General features: G+C 37.3%; 1 protein-coding gene across 1 annotated transcript in view; it reads right to left on the reverse strand.

Annotated features, from left to right (window-relative positions):
- Positions 1-2,794: 2,794 nt before the first annotated feature.
- Positions 2,795-21,007, reverse strand: part of LOC138442595 (UDP-glucuronosyltransferase 2C1-like) — a 35,704-nt gene continuing 17,491 nt past the window's right edge. The window contains exons 4-6 of the mRNA XM_069594274.1: positions 12,311-12,398; positions 9,203-9,422; positions 2,795-3,335 (exon numbers count right to left, since the gene is read on the reverse strand). Coding sequence (XP_069450375.1) covers positions 3,056-3,335; positions 9,203-9,422; positions 12,311-12,398 — 588 coding nt within the window. The 3' untranslated portion in view covers positions 2,795-3,055. The remainder of the gene's footprint in view (positions 3,336-9,202; positions 9,423-12,310; positions 12,399-21,007) is intronic.

Here is a 21,007-nt window from a genome sequence, read left to right on the forward strand (position 1 = left end):
CAACAGAAGATGAGATGGTTGGATGGTATCACTGACTCAATGGACATGGGTTTGGGAGGACTCTGGGAGTTGGTGCTGGAAAGGGAGGCCTGGTGTGCTGCGGTTCATGGCATCGCAGAGTCGGACACGACTGAGCAACTGAACTGAACTGAACACACACTGGTAATATAATGTTCAAAATTCTCCAAGACAGACTTCAACAAGACATGAACTGTGAACTTCCATAATTTTAGCTAGTTTTAGAAAAGGCAAAAGAACCAGAGATCAAATTGCCAACATCTGCTGGATCATTGAAACAGGAAGAGAGTTCCAGAAAAACATCTATTTCTGCTTTATTGACTATGCCAAAGCGTTTGACTGTGGGTCACAATAAACTGTGGAAAATTCTTCAAAAGATGGGAATAACAGACCACCTGACTTGCCTCTTGAGAAACCTGTATGCAGGTCAGGAAGCATATGTTAGAACTGGACATGGAACAACAGACTGGTTCCAAATAGGAAAAGGAGTACGTCAAGATTGTATATTGTCACCATGCTTATTCAACTTATATGCAGAGTACTTCTTGAGAAATGCTGGGCAGGAAGCAAAACAAGCTGAAATCAAGATTTCTGGGAAAAATATCAATAACCTTAGATATGCAGATGACACCACCCTTATGGCAGAAAGTGAAGAACAACTAAAGAGCCTCTTGATGAAAATGAAAGAGGAGAGTGAAAAAGTTGGCTTACAATTCAACATTCAAAAAATAAAGATTTTTTGTAATAACCAAGAAGAAACTTGAGCAGGATTTCATAAAATAGTCACATATTAAGTATAAATATTTAAAAAATGAAGTATATCAAAGCATGCTATTTTAATTAACAAGAAACGTCAGAGATCATCAAACTGAAAAATATTTTATCAAACTTAAACTGGATATATATGACATGTTACAAAGGTTTAGCTTGTGCATACCTAAAATTACTACCATGTTGTTAATATATTTAATATAATAATGTATAGATATTCAAACAGGTGAAAAGTGTTGGTCTCTACATGATAGAGTTTATTCATTTATTTGCTATGGTAGTTCTTTTGTATAAACTCAGAAATTGTTCAAGGTATCCATGTCGTGAGTTTACTTAAACTCCTTTATGCTATCTCATTTGGTAATAACAAAAAAGTGAAGGTATATCTTGTTGGTAGAAAGTAACAAAAAGTTAAATTTTGATTTTAAAGAATATTTTAGGAAAGAACATTATGTTATTGCCAGAATATAGCACTGTGGTAAATTGTAGGTTTTGTTACATTAATTTTATCATAAGCAAGACAGCATTATGTTTACACTTTTTAAACTGTATACCTTAAATCATTAATTATTCAATGCCTCATAAAATTGAGAATATATCTTTATAGTTAATTCCACATCTAAAATTACATTTATCTTTACCTTGTTCTTATTTATGCCACTGTTGTTGTAAAAGCAGATAACTGCCCAAGTGATTTATAATTATTCTAAAATACAGACACAAGCTTGGGTTATAAATATCAAAAGCTGTGATAGATCATTTAATGAACTTGATTACTACTGTGTAATGCTATCATGGTAAGACCAAATAATTGTTTGATCTCAAGGTCAAAACATACTGGAGGATAGACCTCAAGGGCAACATACTGGAAGATAGATTTTTTTAGAAAAGAAAGGAAAAGACATCTTTATTTTTATTAAAAATCAACTTGTATCCTCATGTTACTGCAGATTTCTGGCTGGCACTAGTCAATAAGACGTCTAGGTACTTGTGCTTAGTTTAGTGGTCACAGTACAGTTCATGAAATGACCAGGAAAAGTGATGAGACAAAGGAAAAGGAAGAAATGTGCAAACTCCTGGGTTTCCATTTATTGGAGAAATTATCCACATAGCAAATAGCATTTTTGAGAAATACATATTCCTCCAAAAGTATTTGCAATGTAGCTTTTTAGTAGTTTGCTTCTTCTTTTTCACATATGTACTTTGTAAGTAAAATTAATGTAGGAAAGAATTAAATAGATTTTTAAGTTAATTTAAAAGGATAGGTATTAAATTCTAATCATTACTTTTGCTCCATTGTACCATCAACCTTGCTAACATATGATAATCAGCTATTTCTCTGAAGCCAGAAAGGGTTATTAATATAATACAAATGAAGTATTATCACTATTAATACCCAAATGAAGGGGAATCTTGAAATGAAAGACAGAAAATAGTGTTTACAAATGGGAAAAAGTCTGATGTGTCATCTGAAAGAAAATTGATGGTGTAAAATGTGCTTTAGGGCTTCCCAGGTGGCGCTAGTGGTAAAGAACTTGCCTGTGTATACAGGAGACATAAGAGATGCAGGTTCGATCTTTGGGTTGAGAAGATCCCCTGGAGAAGGGAATGGCAACCCACTCCAGTATTCTTGCCTGGAGAATCCCATGGACAGTGGAGCCAGGCAGGCTACAGTCCAGGGTGTCACAAAGAGTCGGACACAACTGAACTGACTTAGCAGGCAGCAGGCAGCAAAATGTGTTGTATAGCAGAGTAGAAACTCTGAGTCTCCTGATCTTCCAGACTGGAATGGAAGCTCTGGCTAAAGTGTACTCTACACTACTCCTTGTCCAGTTTCTTTAGAGAATGAGTAATAATGAGTATATACTGAACCCAAAATCATGTTAGATTTTCAGGAAATATTCAACACATTCAGTACTGAAAATAGAATTAATCATTACGTTCCTAAGACCTCAAACAGCAGCTCAACTTGTTGAGCTGAAATTGATAAATGAAACACTGAGACTTTAATGGTAGTAACTTCCATTTGTTTAATAGCTTATATTCTCCACTTCAAGAATAGATTATTTTAAAACTTATTTCTGAATCATGTGGCATATTTTGGGAGTAAGTCTTTGATCTTTGGCTTGATAAACTGAGGAATGGACAAGAATCCAGTGGAGTAGGAGAGGAGTCTATACTAATTAATGGCTGGTTACTTCAGTGAACCATTCCAAGGATTCCAGGCTAACTGCTAAAAAAAATAAAATAAAATAAATAAATAATGCTACTCTCTCTTTTTCTTCTTTGCAGTTTTACCAAACTTCCAGCAAAAAAACAGGCAACATTTAGTGACCAGGAATGTAACAGTTGCCACACAAGCTAGCAGGAAACCAATCACATCCAAAGAGTGGCGCTGGTACCAGGTGAGGTCATGAAAGGCTGGTCGAAGGTGCTTGGCTCCTTTGTGGCGCATGACAAACTCGACCCAGAAGACTGCTCGATCCAGGGGTTTCACAGGCTGATCATGGTGAATTCTTGATAACTTCATAGCATTCTCTTTATAGCTAAAATTGAATATATAAATAACAACTTGAAAAGTTTATTAAGGACACCATATACCTAAAACTGTTGTATATTATTTAAAGTATATTGCATAATTATATGATAGGATGTGATAAATGAGATCACTGAGACTACAGAAAGCACATGACAATTTGTTTCCTCTTGAGATATTTCTAGATATGATGGCCTATCGTTGGAATGTGTTGGATGCTTTAGAGTCTCAGTAATTATTGGAGGTAGGAGAGAAAATAATTGCCAGTTGGAAATAGCATTCTGAAAGTACAGAAATAAGAATGGATTAATATGTAGCTTGAGAATATAGAATTTTGATCTCACTTGCTGAGTGTGGCATTGGGAACATGGCAGTGTCAGGAAGCAGCATTGAGGGCAGATCTATGAAAAAGGAATCCTTCTCTCACCCCTTCACTCTTCCCCAGGTTCGATCTGGAGTATCAGTGTTAATAAGATTTCAACAGTAACAGGAAATGGTTTTGGTCTGTGATCTTCATGGTCCTGACATTCCAGATGCAAATAAAAGGCTTCATGTGACCCTCTGGGCAAGAAGTAGGGCTTGAGACTGAATAGATGCTGCAAATTTTGCTTCAGGCTACTGAGGGCTGCACATGCAGTGGTGAGATGGAAGGATGGCAATTGTTAGAAAACTAATCCTTCCAACTTCTGTCAAGGAACAGACCAGGGTTTTGGTTTAAGGCTTTGAATGGCTGATTTAGAAGCACGATTTCCTTGGGTTTGTGAAGAAGGGGGATTATTCACCCACGCTGAAGTGCAGTCATCATTGATAGAAAATACGGAACATTACCTTGTAGAAAATGGTGGCACAGCATGCAAAAAGTTCTGAGGAAGAGAACTATAAACCAGAAAAACTTAAACAAAACCCTTTTCCCCTTTGGTTTTAAAAAACCAGGGAGGTCTTTCTAAATACACAAGAATATAGTGAATAAGTACCTCTGAATACATCTCAGGAAAACAAACTATCAACAGAAGTTCCAAGACAGACACAGCAACAAAATATTTATCAGATAAAAAGTTAAAATTAATTGAAAAACTATGATAAAACACAAATTGCATCATTAAATCCGTATAAATCTGAAACTAATGCTAAATGATATTGGAAATTGTGGTCATGGACAAGATGTGCATGTTATCAACTTTGATAACATTACACTGATAATATAGCAAACAAATCTAAGATGTGATGTTTAAAGCACACTGATGGAACCTGGGGCCTGTTATACAGAGTGATGTAAGTCAGAAAGAGAAAAACAAATGTCATGTATTAATATTGGAACATAGACAAAATTGTACTGATAACCCCAGTTGTACAATCGGATAGAAATGCCGACATAGAGAACACACTTGTGAATACAGCCAGGGTAGGAGGGGGTGGGATGAACTGAAAGAGCAGCACTGACACCATGTGTAAATTAGATAAAGCCAGTTAGAAGTTGCTGTATAACACAGGGAACTCAGCCTGGTGCTCTGGGGCTTCCTAGGTGGCTCAGTGTTAAAAAAAGAAAAAATTGCCTGACAATCCAGGAGATGCAGGAGACTGAGGTTTGATCCCTGGGTCAGAAGATCTCTGGAGAAGGAAATGGCAACCCACTCCAGTAATCTTGCCTGGAGATTTCCATGGACAGAGGAGCCTGACGGGCTGCAGTCCATGGGGTCATAAAGACTCAGACATGACTGAGCAACACACACAGACACAGAGATGGGATGGGATGGGGGTCAGAAGGAGACACAAGAGGGAGGGAATATGTGTATACTTAAGGATAATTCACATTGTTGTACGGTACTAACCAATATGACATTGTAAAGCAATTATTCTCCAGTTAAAAATAAGTTAAACCAAAAAGAGAGATACTGATAGGACGTTAATTGACTTCATAGTGAAAAGTCATTCAATATTGAAAAAAATGAAATATTTAAAAAATTATTTTAATCTTTAATGTCAATACTTATTTATAGATTGATGCAAAATTTTTAGTATGAATTTATCTGATATTAAAGGAATATCTATCCAAGCCTGGCACTTCTTTTAATTTTAATATAGTTTCCTTTTCCAAAGAATATATTTATTTATATGAAAACATAAAATATAAATAAAATGTAATCTTTTATTATTGAAAATTTATTTGTTATGATCACAGCTAATCACCAGTTCCCCCAGAACTTATTTATTTTATTACTCAGACCTGTGCCTTATTATTCAAAGCTTGTCTCACCAGTCTCCCAAGTCCTAGGCCCTGAAAACACCACTCTCCTCTCTGTTTGAATTTCTAGATTACATGTATAATTGACATTGAAAAATATTTGTCATTCACTGTCTGACTTACTTCACTTGGCAGAGTGCCATGGTTTCACAAATGACAGTATTTCCTTTGTCCTATTTGCTGAATAATGTTCCTTTACATACGTATACCACATCTTTATTCATCCACTGACAAATCCTAGGTTTTAGTCATGTCTTCGTTATTGTGAATCATGCTGCAATTAGCACTGGGGTGAAGACATCTCTTCCACATTCTGTTTTCATTTCCCTAGATACATATCCAGAAGTGAGATTACTCAGTCTCAGTGAGTGAAAGTCACTGAAAGTCGTTCAGTCGTGTCCAACTCTTTGCTACCCCATGGTCTATACAGTCCATGGAATTCTCTAGGCCAGAATAATGGAGTGGGTAGTCTTTTTTTTCTCTAGGGGATCTTCTCAACCCAGGGATTGGACCCAGCTCTGCCACACTGCAGGCAGATTCTTTACTAGCTGTGCCACAGGGGAAGCCCAAGAATACTGGAGTGGGTAGCCTATCCCTTCTCCAGTGGATCGTCTAGTTGTTCTATTGCTAATCTTTTGAGGAGTTCCCATACTAATTTCCATAAGGGCTGTATTAAATTACATTCTCACCTGGAGTGCACTGGAGTTCCTCTTTTCCAACATCCTCACCAATACCTCTTAGAACTTGTGTTTTGATGATGGCCTTTCTAACAGTTTCAAGCTGGTTTGAAACTCAATATTCAAAAAACTAAGATCATGGCATCCAGTTCCATCACTTCATGTCAAATAGAAGGGGAACAGTTGGAAGCAGTGGTAGCTTTAATTTTCTTGGGCTCCAAAATCACTGGACAGTGACTGCAGCCATGAAATTAAAAGAAGCCTGTTCCTTGGAAGGAAAACTATGATAAACCTAGACAGTGTATTACAAAGCAGAGATATCACTTTGCCAACAAAGGTCCACATTGTCAAAGCTATTATTTTTCCAGTAGTCACGCATGAATGTTATTTTGTGCATGTGTGCTCAGTCAAGTCTGGCTCTTTGAGACTCCATGGACTGTAGCCCACCAGGCTCCTTTGTCCAAGGAATTTTCCAAGCAAGAATAGTGGAGTGGGTTGCCATTTTCTACTCCAAGGAATCTTCTCAACTCAGGGATTGAACCTGCATCTCCTGTGGCACCTGCATTTACACATGGATTCTTTACCACTGGACCATAAAGAAGGCTGAGCACCAAAGATTTGATGCTTTTAACTGTGGTGCTAGAGAAGACTCTTGAGAGCCTCTTGGACCACAAGGAGATCAAATCAGTCAATCTTAAGGAAATCAACTCTGAATATTCAGTGGAAGGGCTGATGCTGAAGCTGAAGCTCCAATACTGCGGTCACCTGATGCAAAGAGCCGACTCATTAGAAGAAACCCTGATACTGGCACTGATTGAAGGCAAAAGGAGAATGGGGCGGCAGAGGATGAGATGGTTAGATAGCACCACCAACTCAATGAACATGAATTTGAGCAAACTTTGGGAAATAGTGGAGGACAGAGGAGCCTGGCATGCTGCAGTCCGTAGGGTCATAGAGTTGGACACAACTTAGTGAATGAACAGTATCAACAACAATTGTAACAGGTATGAGGTGGGGTTTTGATTTGTATTTCCTGATGCTTAGTGACATGAAGCCCCTTTTCATGTACCTGTTGGCCATTTGCATGTCTTCTTTGGGAAAATCTCTATTCAGTACCTCTGCTCATTATTTTTATTTTTATTTTTGCCATTGAGTAATGATTTACTTTGGAGAAGGCAATGACAACCCACTCCAGAACTCTTGCCTGAAAAATCCCATGGGCAGAGGAGCCTGGTAGGCTGCAGTCCATGGGGTCAGGAAGAGTCGGACATGACTGAGCGACTTGACTTTCACTTTTCACTTTCATGCATTGGAGAAGGAAATGGCAACCCACTCCAGTGTTCTTGCCTGGAGAATCCCAGGGACGGGGAAGCCTGGTGGGCTGCTGTCTATGGGGTCGCACAGAGTCAGACACGACTGACGTGACTTAGCAGCAGCAGCAGCAATGAGTTCCTTATATCATTTGTATATTAATCTCTTATCAGATGTATACTTTTCAAAATGTTCTCCAATTTTGTAGATTCCCTTCCATTTTATAGATAATTTATTTTACTGTGCAGAAGTTTTTGAGCTTGATATAGCCTCACCTATTGAGCTTTGCATTGGTTCCTTGTATTTTTGGTGTTATATCCCAAAATTTGTTTCTAAGACACTTGTCAAGTAACTTTTCCTCCTGTTTTAAGATAGCAGCTTTATGGTTTCAGGTATTTTGCTTAAGTCTTTAGTTTATTTCTAGTCAATTTTTATAGGTAATGTAATATGGGGGTCCAAATTTCATTCTCCTGCATATAATTATTTAGTTTCCCCAGTACTACTTATTGAATAGATTACACTTTTCCTATTGAGTATTCTTCACTTTTTTTTTTTTCAAATATTTTCAGCTTTACATATGAGGGTTCATTTCAGGGCTCCCAATCCTTTCCATTGGTCTGTATGCCTATTTTTATTCCAATGACATTTTTAAAAAAATACTATAGCTGTGTAGTACAGTTTGAAATAAGAAGTGGGATGCCTCCAACTTCATTATTTCTGGGGATTGCTTTGGCTGTTTGTGATCTCTTGTGGCTTCACACAAATTTGGAATTTGTTTTTCTATTTCTGTGCCCCAGAAGGCCTTAGAAATTGGTCACTCAACTCATTCTTCATTTTCTGCCAAGGAACTCTTTCTAGCTGAAAGTTCTCTCTTGGTGATGAGTAATGCTGGCTTGGGGGATGATGCTGGTAAAATAAAACTGTCATCATTCTCTTCTTGTGTGATTTATCTCAGTTTTTTTGTTCTACTCTGTTGCTAAAATTTCTTATATGGCCTTTAAGGGTACTCCCAGAAATGATTTTTTTCATGAATAGTGTCTAATTGTTGTTCTTTGTCAGGGAATGAGGAGGCTGGGGTCTTCTCTACCTCCCTTGGATCTCTCAATTTTCCTTCATTCTCTTTCTCTGGTTTCAATTTAAAATCTACCAATATAAGAAATTTTTAACTAACAAATATAGTCCTATTTTTAAACAAAATTCTTTATATTATTTTCTATTTATAAATTAGCACAAGGAAATAGCGGAAGTTTCTAAACTGTCATTGATTATAGCTACATGAGGAGAGTTGAGTGAGTTTTAATTTTTATTTACCTTTGTTTTTGTCATATTGCCTAAACTCTTTATAGTGATAATATTTGCAATTTTTAAGAAATAAAAGTATTGTTATTAATAAAAATTTGTATGTTTTCAACAATAGCTTATTTTCTTTAAATAAATGTAGTATTTGTTCAAGATTATAGTCTATCACTCATTAGTGGTAGGTGACAAAGTACTTTCACAAAATTTAGGAAACATTAAATAATCTAATTTGCTATTAGGTATGAGCTGGTGATTATGTAAAAGTTGTCAATTTAAAAATTTATGAAACTGATTATTCTTCAAGAAACAAGATGTTTCTTCTTAGAAAAGAATATATTATCTACTCACGAAGGATTGTTAATAACTGCTTGCAAAGCATGAAGCAGATCTGCACTTGTCATTCTTTGCAAGTCTACTTCAACAGCTGCGCCTTTGGCTTTCATACGAACAACATTATCATGCTGATCACCAAACATAGGAATTCCAACCATAGGGACTCCGTGGTAAATAGCTTCATAGATCCCATTGGTTCCACAGTGAGTGATAAAAGCTCTGGTTTTTGGATGACCTAAAGATTAAAATTAAAAATATATATATATTATTCTAAGTTGTAAGAGTGTCAGAAACAGAAAATCATGATACCTTCATAAATCATTAATTCTATTAAGTGACATCTTCTATATAATTCTGTGCCATGAGGCCTCATATAAATTCTTATAGGCTCCAAAGAAAGTAGCAATTAATTACTCCAGGCTAAGTATAATTAGTGATTCCAGCAAGTAAGTCGTTCTACAGACAACTGAGAATTTTCCTGCAGAATAAACAATGAAGAGTACTTGTCATTTGACAAGTTATTGGAAGGAGAATACATCAACAAAAAAGAATGGAGGGACTGAAGAAACCAAATATTTTTGTTAGTGGGAAAATACTTTTGTTGATGGGAAAGGGGTGGTGAGATGTGTAGGGTTTCCATACCAGAATGTTAGCATCAGTTCAGTTCAGTTCAGTTGCTCAGTAGTGTCCGACTCTTTGCGACTCCATGGACTGCAGCTCGCCAGGCTTCCCTGTCCATCACCAACTCCCGGAGTTTACTCAAACTCATGTCCATTGCATCAGTGATGCCATCCAAACATCATCCTCTGTCATCCCCTTCTCTTCCTGCCTTCAATCTTTCCCAGTATCAAGGTCTTTTCAAATGAGTCAGTTCTTCGCATCAGGTGGCCAAGTATTGGAGTTTCAGCTTCAGCATCAGTCCTTCCAATGAATATTCAGGACTGATTTCCTTTAGGATGGACTGGTTGGATCTTGCAGTCCAAGGGACTCACAAGAGTCTTCTCCAACACCACAGTTCAAAAGCATCAATTCTTCAGTGCTCTGCTTTCTTTATAGTCAAGCTCTCATATCTATACATGACTACTGGAAAAACCATAGCCTTGACTAGATGGACCTTTGTCAGCAAAGCAATGTCTCTGCTTTTTAATATGCTATCTAGGTTGGTCATAACTTTTCTTTCAAGGAGTAAGCATCTTTTAATTTCATGGCTGCAATACCATCTGCAATGATTTTGGAGACCCCAAAAATAAAGTCTGACACTGTTTGCACTGTTTCCCCATCTATTTGCCATGAAGTGATGGGACCAGATGCCATGATCTTAGTTTTCTGAATGTTGAGTTTTAGGTCAACTTTTTCACTCTCCTCTTTCACTTTCATCAAAAGGCTCTTTAGTTCTTCTTCACTTTCTGCCATAAGGGTGGTATCATCTGCATATCTGAGATTATTGATATTTCTCCCAGCAATCTTGATTCCAGCTTGTGCTTCATCCATTCCAGCATTTCTCATGATGTATTCTGCATATAAGTTAAATAAGCATGGTGACAACATACAGCCTTGATGTACTCCTTTCCATTTTTGGAAGCAATCTGTTGTTCCATGTCCAGTATTAACTGTTGCTTCCTGACCTGTACAGATTTCTCAAGAGGCAGGTCAGGTGGTCTGGTATGCCCATCTTTTTCAGAATTTTCCACAGTTTATTGTGATCCACACAGTCAAAGGTTTTGGCATAGTCAATAAAGCAGAAATAGAGGTTTTTCTGGAACTCTTGCTTTTTCTATGATTCAACAGATGTTGGCAATTTGATCTTTTGTTCCTCTGCCTTTTCTTTAACCAGTTTAAATATCTGGAAGTTCACAGTTCACATATTGTTGAAGCCTTGCTTGTAGAAGGCTTGGAGAATTTTGAGCATTATTTTACTAGCATGTGAGATGAGTGCAATTGTGTGATGGTTTGAGCCTTCTTGGAGAAGGAAATGGCAACCCACTCCAGTACTCTTGCCTAGAAAATCCCATGGACAGAGGAGCCTGGAGTCTATGGGGTCTCACAGAGTCAGACACGACTGAGCGACTTCACTTTCTCTTTCACTTGAGCAATTTTTGGCATTACCTTTCTTTCAGATTGGAATGAAAACTGACCTTTTCCAGTCCTGTGGCCACTGCTGCATTTTCCAAATTTGCTGCATATTGAGTGCATCATACAAAAAGGCTACAGCAATTACATGTGTACTCTGTTTAAGCATTTAACTATATAGTAATAGAGAGCCATTTGTATTATGGGTGGTGAAATGGTTTGCCAGATTTTGTTTTTTCCCATATGGTTGTAGTAGGCAAAAGAGAAGAGAAGTGGGATAAAATGGATGAAGAGAATCAGGAGGTTTCTGCAATATTCTATTCAAAAGTTAATGGGAGCCTGATATAAAGATTTGACTTTGATTCTCAGGAGGGAGAGACTATATCATAAATGAGAGAATTATAAATTTGATATTTGTGTTACAGTTTGACAAATATCCTTGACCAAATTCTAGTCAGAATTCCCTGAATTCTTCTCCACTAGAATTTGATTTTAGTTCTACTTTATCTCTGCCTTGCCCAATTTTAGCAAGCACTCTACTAAGTCAGTTTAACAGATCAGTCTTGATGTCTGATCATCTTTTATAGCTGTCACCTCTTCTTTCACTATCCCCCAAGTGATACGTGATGACCTTAATGTGCCTTCAGTAAGAATCTAAATAGGTTAGTTTTGCTAGACTGTTCCTTTGCACCTGACATGTCCTCTTTCTAATTTTCCATACAGTGAACTTCCACTCACTATACTCTTTTGTGATAAATTCTCCTATTTTCCTTTCTGCATGCAGCATTTAATCCAGGCTCTCTGTCATATTATAAAAGTCCATTGCACTAATAACTATACTTAACATGATGGTTTTGAATAAAGTTTGTCTTAGTCTTTAAAAAGTGTCAGAAATAATCTTTTACAAACTCCAGAAGAAATGTGAAGAAAACATTAAAGCTTTTTGTTGTTGTTGTTATTTTAAATACAAATTTGTTGGATTTATCTGTTATTGAGCAATCATTCACATTATCCCTCATTCATCTCTGTTTATTTTTCTTTCTTTGGTCTTACCAAGAAGATCATTCTGTGGAATCCATTTGTATAGTCGAGTGTTTGCTCCTAATGTTTCTGGTTTCTTTCCTGTGTATCTCCACAGAACCTATTAAGATAAATGTCTTTATTAGAAGATTTTTAGAATCAAATCCTGTCAAAAGAAAGCAGTTAACCAAAGATTAATCAGGTCTGATGCCTCCAGGTAATAAACAAGCAAGCTGAGACCCTAAGTGATTAGGTAATGAGTGTTTTTAAGCCATTGACATGACAACCATATTTTCTAAGGCTTGAAACAATCCTAGTCAATAGGTTATCATCCTTGGATTAAATCTAACTTGTAGATGAAGAAAAATGACAATCTATATCTGAAACAACAACATGCTGATATTACTAGGCTACTCTGGTAAAGGGGATTTTTGAAACAAAATTTTCAGAGGCAAAAGGAAGGGATATTATTTACCTCTTTTGATCTTTTTTTAATATAGTTACCAGTAACAGAAACTCATATAGTAAAATATTGGTAATGATATTTTTCATTTTAAAGTATTGTAGCTATTGAGTCTGATGGCATTAAAAGCATCCACAATGGTGTGTAACCATCAACTCTATCTGCACACTGAATATTGTCATCATCCTTCATGTCAGTTCTGTATCATCAAATAATTCCCTATTCCTCTTACTCCCTAGCCCCTGATAACTTCTGTTCTACTTTCTGTCTCTATAAATTTGATTACTTTGGTAACAAGTACAAGTGGAACCATGTTATATTTGTCTTCCACTGACTTAGCATTATTTTATTTCAGAGTTCATAGATCTTGCAACATATCAGAATTTCCTTTCTTTTTTAAGGTTGAATAATGTTTCATTATATATACATATATATACATACACGGGTTCTTAGCCGCTCAGTCATGTCCACCTCTTTGAGGCCCTATGAACTGTAGCACACTAGGCTGCTCTGTCCATAGGGATTCTCCAGGCAATAATGCTGGAGTGGGTTGCCATGCCCTTCTCCAAGGGATCATCCCAACTCAGGGATTGAACCTAGGTCTCTTGGATTGCATGTGGATTCTTTACTGTCTGACCACCGGGGAAGCCTACATATGTATATTGCAAAGCAGAAATAGAGACACAGGCATAGAGAACAAATGTATGGATACCAAGGGGGAAATCAGCTGGGATAAATTGAGAGATAGGGATTGACATATATACACTAGTGATACTATGTATAATATAGGTAACTATGGAGAACCTATTGTAAAGCATAGGGAACTCTAATCAATGCTCCGTGGTGACCTAAATTTGAATGAAATCCACTAAAGATGGGATATATGTATACATATAGTTGATTCACTTTGCTGTACAGTAGAAGCTAATACAGCATTGTAAAGCAACTATACTCCTATTAAAAAAAAAAGTTCTTTATCCATTCATTTTGCTATCATGAATATTGTTGCTATGATTCAGTTCAGTTCAGTTCATTTAAGTCACTCAGTCTCATCAGATTCTGTGTGACTGCATGGACTGCAGCAGGCCAGGCTTCCCTGTCCATCGCCAACTCCCAGAGTTTACTCAAACTCATGTCCATCGAGTTGGTGATGCCATCCAACCATCTCATCCTCTGCCATCCCCTTCTCCTCCTGCCCTCAATTTTTCCCAGCATCAGGGTCTTTTCAAACGAGTCAGTTCTTGGCATCATGTGGCCAAAGTATTGGAATTTCAGCTTTAGCATCAGTCCTTCCAATGAATATTCAGCACTGATTTCCTTTAGAATGGACTGGTTGGCTCTCCTTGCAGTCCAAGGGACTCACAAGAGTCTTCTCCAACATCACAGTTCAAAAGCATCAGTTCTTCAGTGCTCTTTATAGTCAAGCTCTCACATCCATACACGACTAATGGAAAAATCATAGCTTTGACTAGATGGATCTTTGTTGGCAAAGTAATGTCTCTTGCTTTTTAATATGCTGTCTAGGTTGATCATAGCTTTTCTTTCAAGGGGCAAGCGTCTTTTAATTTCAAGGCTACAGTCACCATGTGCAGTGATTTTGGAGCCCAAGAAAATAAAGTCTGCCAATGTTGCCACTGTTTCCATGAAGTGGAAACATCTATTTGCCATGAAGTGATAGGACCAGATACCATGATCTTAGCTTTCTGAATGTTGAGTTTTAGGTCAACTTTTTCATTTTCCTCTTTCACTTTCTTCAAGAGGCCCTTTAGTTCTTCACTTTCTGCCATAAGGATGGTGTTATCTGCATATCTGAGATTATTGATATTTCTCCCAGCAATCTTCATTCCAGGTTGTGCTTCCTCCAGCCCAGCGTTTCTCATGATGTATTCTGCATATAAGTTAAATAAGCAGGGTGACAATATACAGCCTTGACGTACTCCTTTCCTTTTTTGGAAGCAGTCTGTTGTTCCATGTCCAGTTCTAACTGTTGCTTCCTGACCTGCATACATATTTCTCAAGAGGTCAGTCAGGTGGTTTGGTATTCCCATCTAAGAATTTTCCAGAGTTTGTGGTGATCCACACAACCAAGAGAGTTCCTGAAAAAAAAAAAATCTATTTCTGCTTTATTGACTATGCCAAAGCCTTTGACTGTGTGGATCACAATAAACTGTGGTGTTGGAGAAGACTCTTGAGAGTCCCTTGGACTGCAAGGAGATTCAACCAGTCTGTTCTAAAGGAGATCAGTCCTGGGTGTTCATTGGAAGGACTCATGCTGAAGCTGAAACTCCAATACTTTGGCCACCTGATGAGAAGAGCTGACTCATTTGAAAAGACCCTGATGCTAGGAAAGATTGAGGGCAAGAGGAGAAGGGGATGACAGAGGAAGAGATGGTTGGATGGCATCACTGACTCGATGGACATGGGTTTGGGTGGACTCTGAGAGTTGGTCATGGACAGGGAGGCCTGGCATGCTGTGGTTCATGGGGTCACAAAGAGTTGGACATGACTGAGTGACTGAACTGAACTGAACACAATCAAAGGCTTTGGCATAGCCAGTTAAGCAGAAATAGATGTTTTTCTGGAACTCTCTTGCTTTTTCAATGATCCAAAGGATGTTGGCAATTTGATCTCTGGTTCTTCTGCCTTTTCTAAAACCAGCTTGAACATCTGGAAGTTCACAGGTCACGTACTGTTGAAGCCTGGCTTGGAGAATTTTGAGAATTACTTTCCTAGCATGTGAGATGAGTACAATTCTGCAGTAGTTTGAGCATTCTTTGGCATTGCCTTTCTTTGGGATCAGAATGAAAACTGACGTTTCCCAGTCCTGTTGCCACTGCTGAGTTTTCCAAATTTGCTGGCATACTGAGTGCAGCACTTTCACGGCATCGTCTTTCAGGATTTGAAATAGCTCAACCAGAATTCCATCACATCCACTAGCTTTGTTTGTAGCGATGCTTCCTAAGGCCCACTTGATTTCACATTCCAGAATGTCTGGCTCTAGGTTGGTGATCACAACTCATGATTATCTGGGTCATGAATATCTTTTTTGTACAGTTCTTCTGTGTATTTGCCACCTCTTCTTAATATCTTCTGCTTCTGTTAGGTCCATACCATTTCTGTCTTTTATTGTATCCATCTTAGCATGAAATGTTCTCTTGGTAGCTCTAATTTTCTTGAAGTGACCTCTAGACTTTCCCATTCATTGTTTTCCTCTATTTCTTTGCCTTGATCACTGAGGCAGGCTTTCTTATCTCCTCTTGCTATTCTTTTGAACTTTACATTCAAATGGGTATGATTATTGATGTACAAATATCTGTTTTAATCCCTGGTTTAAATTCCTTTCACTACATGGACCAAGTTTAGAATTTCTAGGTCATATGATCCTATGTTTAACTTTGCAGGAAACCACAGGAATGTTTTCCACAGCAGATGCATCAGTTTTCACTCCTAGTAGCAGGACACCAAGTTCCATTTCTCTACCTGCACTTGTTGGTAGAGAACCAACACTTGTTATTTTCTTCTCACCAACACTTGTTACCAACCTACCAACTTGTTACCACTTCTCACCAACACTTATTATTTTCCTTTTTTTTTTTCTTTTCTGATAATAGCTATCTCAATGAGTGGTGTTATTTCTATGTGCCTTTGATTTGCATTTCCATAATGATAAATGAGCTTCTTTTCATATACTTTTGACTTTTTGTATCTTCTTTGTAAAAGTCTATTCAAGTAATTTTTCATTTTTCAGTTAGATTTTTGTTGTTGTTGTCATTGTTATTGAGTTGTAGCAGTTTTTTATGTATTGTGCATATTCATTCCTTATCAGATACATAATTTGAAAAGATTTTCTCACAATCTGCATATTTTATCTCACTTTCTTAATAGTATCTTTTGATGCACAAAGTTCTTAATTCAAAGAAGTCTATATATTTTTTCTTTCTGCTTTTGCATTTGGTGTCTTACCTATGAAAGCAGAATCCCCCATGGTGAAATTTTCCCTTAGGATTTTCTTGTAAAAGTGCTGTCATTTTACTTCAAAATCCTCTGATAGATTTTTGACTTGACTTTTTGTATATGTCACAAGGTGACCATTCAGTTTGCTTCCTTTGCATGTGGATTCAAGGTCTTTTCTGCTAGTCTTCTGGGTATCCTCATTAATAGTTAATGCAATAAATTATTGCTCTTTGGTATGCCAGAGGGAAGCAAGCTCAGAGTCTTCCTACTCTGCCATCTCGGCTGCACTTTTATCATAGTTTCTTATAATCCTTTTCATATCTATAAAACCATTAGTAATCTCTCTAGGTTCATTTCTGGCTTGAACTATTTTCATTTATTTTTTTTCCCTTTTTCCAGTTTAGCTAATGTTTTGATAATTTGCTGATCATTTCAATGAAGTAGCTTTCAGTTTTATTGATTTGCTATTTCTTTTAACTTTCTTTTATCTCTGCGCTAATCTTCATTATTTCTTTCTACCCACTTTGGGTATAGTTTCACTTTTTTTTATAGTTCTTTAAGGTATGATATCAGAGAAGGCAATGGCAACCCACTCCAGTACTCTTGCATGGAAAATCCCATGGACGGAGGAGCCTGGTAGGCTGCAGTACATGGGGTCACTGAGAGTTGGACACGACTGAGTGACTTCACTTTCACTTTTCACTTTCATGCATTGGAGAAGGAAATGGCAACCCACTCCAGTGTTCTTGCCTGGAGAATCCCAGGGATGGGGGAGCCTGGTGGGCTGCCATCTCTGGTGTCGCACAGAGTCAGACACGACTGAAGCGACTTAGCAGCAGCAGCAGCAAGGTATGATATTAGGTTATTAATTTTAGGTCTTTCTTCATTCTAAAGTTAAGCACATGTACCTATAAATTTCCCTCTGATCCCTGCTTCCTCTGCATCTCTTGTTTCGATCTCTTCTGTTTCATTAATTTAAAAACTATTTTTAATTGTTCTTGGGATTTATTCTTTGACCTATTCTTAACTTCAAAACATACAAAAACTCTGCTCCTTAATATTTCCATCCAAGCCTTCCTGTAATTGATGTCATAAGTTACATATTTAATCAGTGTTCCTAATTATATAAATTAATAATCATTTTTATGTATTTTTTAAAATATTGAGAACATTTAAAAAAAATGGACTTACAACCAAAAGTCCAGGAAAACAATGACTTTTGCTTTGTCCTATTTGGCTTTTTCTTTTAATACTTTTTTGACCACCATCTGGCAGGTGGGAGGGCTTCCCTTGTGGCTCAGCTGGTAAAGAATCTGCCTACAGTGCAGGAGACCTGGGTTTGATTTCTGGGTTGGGAAGATTCCTGGGTTTGATTCCTGAGCTGGGAAGATTCCTGATTTGATTCCTGAGTTGGGAAGATCCCTTCTCCAGGGAAGAAGATCCCCTGGAGAAGTGCTACCCACTCCAGTATTGTGGTCTGAAGAGTTCCATGGACTGTATAGTCTATGGGGTCACAAAGAGTCTGACACAACTGAGTGACTTTCACTCACAACCAAAATTAGAATGATACCAGCTTTTAAAATTACCTTTGTTTTTACCTTTACTGAAGCTATTTATTTCTTCATATGGTTGGTGTTACTTTCCAGCAGCTTTTCCTTTCAGCCAGAAAGAGTCCCGTTTGCATGTTTTTATTGACAGAGTGTAGTGGTAATAATGTATGCCAGCTTTTGTTTTTCTAGTAATGTCTTAATTTCTACCTCATCTTTGAAGAAAATTTTGCCTGATAAAATTCTCAGTTAACACTTTTATTTTTTTTTTCCTTTCAGCAGTTGGAATTTATCAATCTAATGCCTTCTGGATTCCAGGGTTTCTGATGAGAAATTTGCTGATCATCTTAGTGAAAATATCTTTCATGCAATGAATTACTTCTGTCTGGGCTTCCCTGTTGGCTCAGGTGGTAAAGAATCTGCCTGCAATGTGGGAGACCAGGATTCAATCCCTGTGTTGGCAAGATCCCCTGGAAGAAGGCATGGCAACTCACTCCAGTATTCTTGCCTGGAGAATCCACATGAACAGAGGAGCCTAGTGGCTCCAGAATATTTTTTCTTCTTTTAATTTCCCCTTTTATCAGTATTTTACTTCATTTCTACTCCATTTTCTGCTCTCTGTGCATCTTTAAAACAGTGGTTTTAAAGGTTTTTTCCCAGTAATTGCAAAATCCAGGCTTCCTCAGGAATAGTTTCTCTCAATTAATTTCGTTCCTCTGATTGAAACATATTTTATCTAATTTTTTATCTTGCTGTATTTGTTGAAAACTGTACTTTTGATTTTATAATGTACTAATTCTAGAAATCAGATTCACCCTTCTTCTTAGTGTCTAATTTTTTAATTGTTGAAAATTTTATCTTTTCCAGGAATCAGGCTATGATTAAAGCCTTATGACTTTAAGGTCTTTTCAGAACTTTTATGAACCTGATTCTTTTCCTGGATATGAATACAGCTTTCTAAATTTTGCTGTATGTGAGTTTTTTTTTTAAATAGCCTAATTCTTTAATGTCTGATTCTCAAATGAAAAAAAAAAGGGACTTTTTTTTTAAATAGTGCTGATGTTTTTTTATTCCTCCAAATGAGCTGGACTTTAATTTTTAAAAAAACTTTTTTGGCTATATCTTGAGGCACGCAGAATCTTAGTTCCCAACCAGGGATGTAACTCATACTCCCTGATATAAACTGCCAGGGAAGTTTCCAGGAAGAAATCTTTACAATAACAATAATCTCAACTATTGACTGGTGATTGTGTGCTAAACACTGTAGTAAGTACTTTCATATGCTGCCTCTTTTTATTCTCCATAACAAGTCTATGAGGGAGGCATTATTTACACATTTTATATATGAGGAAAACTTCAAATTTGAGTTTATCTAATTTTCTTGTACCAGAGCCAGGATTGAAACATGATCTATATGACTCTAAGCCCATAATCTTAACTCAGTGAGCAATTAAGTCTTTTGAGTCTGAATGCTGCCATTTGTTCTTTTTTTTTTTAATGGACTTGTTCTAATTTTTCATGGATCACAATAGTCCCCTCCTATGTATGAATTCAACATCTAAAATAACCATTTATGCTCTAAGTACTAACAAGTTTAAGCCTCTACGTTCAGAAAGCATTCACTATTTGAAAGATGGTGTCTAATAAGTGGAACTGAATAACTGAATCTTCTTAAATGTGTCAAAAGTCTTCAAACATCCCACTCATTGCACTAATCTCTAGATTTATGTTTATTCTAATTATACTTTATCATAAAGCTTAAAACACATAAGCTTCTGATAATGGGATTTGAAATAATTGTGGGCAATATGTGGGACTACAGCTCAGTGATCAAGGGCACTAATCAGCAATAAAGAACCCCAATATGTGAAGAATAGGGTCTTTATTGCACATCATGGTGCCACTAAATTACACAGGATACACAGGCATGCTGACTACCAGCAGGTTGGATAATGGAGGTTTTGAACCTGGTGCTGTGCTAAAGGTCTGAAATGACCAAATTAACTACAGTTTACCAGTCTGGCTTTACCCTGCAAGTTGCAAGTACTCAGAGTTCCAATATGGTTACTTCAGACAACTTCTTTAAAAAAAAAAAATTTACTGGAGTATAGTTGATTTAAAATATTGTGTTAGTTTCACATGTACAGCAAAGTGATTCAGTTATATATGTACATATATTCACCTTTATTAGATTTTTTCCTATGTAATTCATTATAGAGTATTGAATAGAGTTCCTTGTGCTCTACGGTAATTCTTTTTATCTATTTTATATAAAGTATTGTGTACATGTCAATTCCAATCTCCCAATTTCTCCCCCAAACCAGCTCAGTTCAGTTCAGTTGCTCAGTCATGTCCAACTCTTTGCGACCCCATGAATCGCAGCACACCAGGCCTCCCTGTCCATCACCAGCTCCCGGAGTTCACTCAGACTCACGTCCATCGGGTCAGTGATGCCATCCAGCCATCTTATCCTCTGTCGCCCCCTTCTTCTTCTGCCCCCAATCCTTCCCAGCATCAGAGCCTTTTCCAATGAGTCAACTCTTCGCATGAGGTGGACAAAGTACTGGAGTTTCAGCTTCAGCATCATTCCCTCCAAAGAAATCCCAGGGCTGATCTCCTTCAGAATGGACTGGTTGGATCTCCTTGCAGTCCAAGGGACTCTCAAGAGTCTTCTCCAACACCACAGTTCAAAAGCATCAATTCTTCAACACTCTAGCTTTCTTCACAGTCCAACTCTCACATCCATACATGACCACTGGAAAAACC

The sequence above is a fragment of the Ovis canadensis genome, chromosome 6 (assembly GCF_042477335.2).
Source record: "Ovis canadensis isolate MfBH-ARS-UI-01 breed Bighorn chromosome 6, ARS-UI_OviCan_v2, whole genome shotgun sequence".
Lineage (NCBI taxonomy): Eukaryota > Metazoa > Chordata > Mammalia > Artiodactyla > Bovidae > Ovis > Ovis canadensis.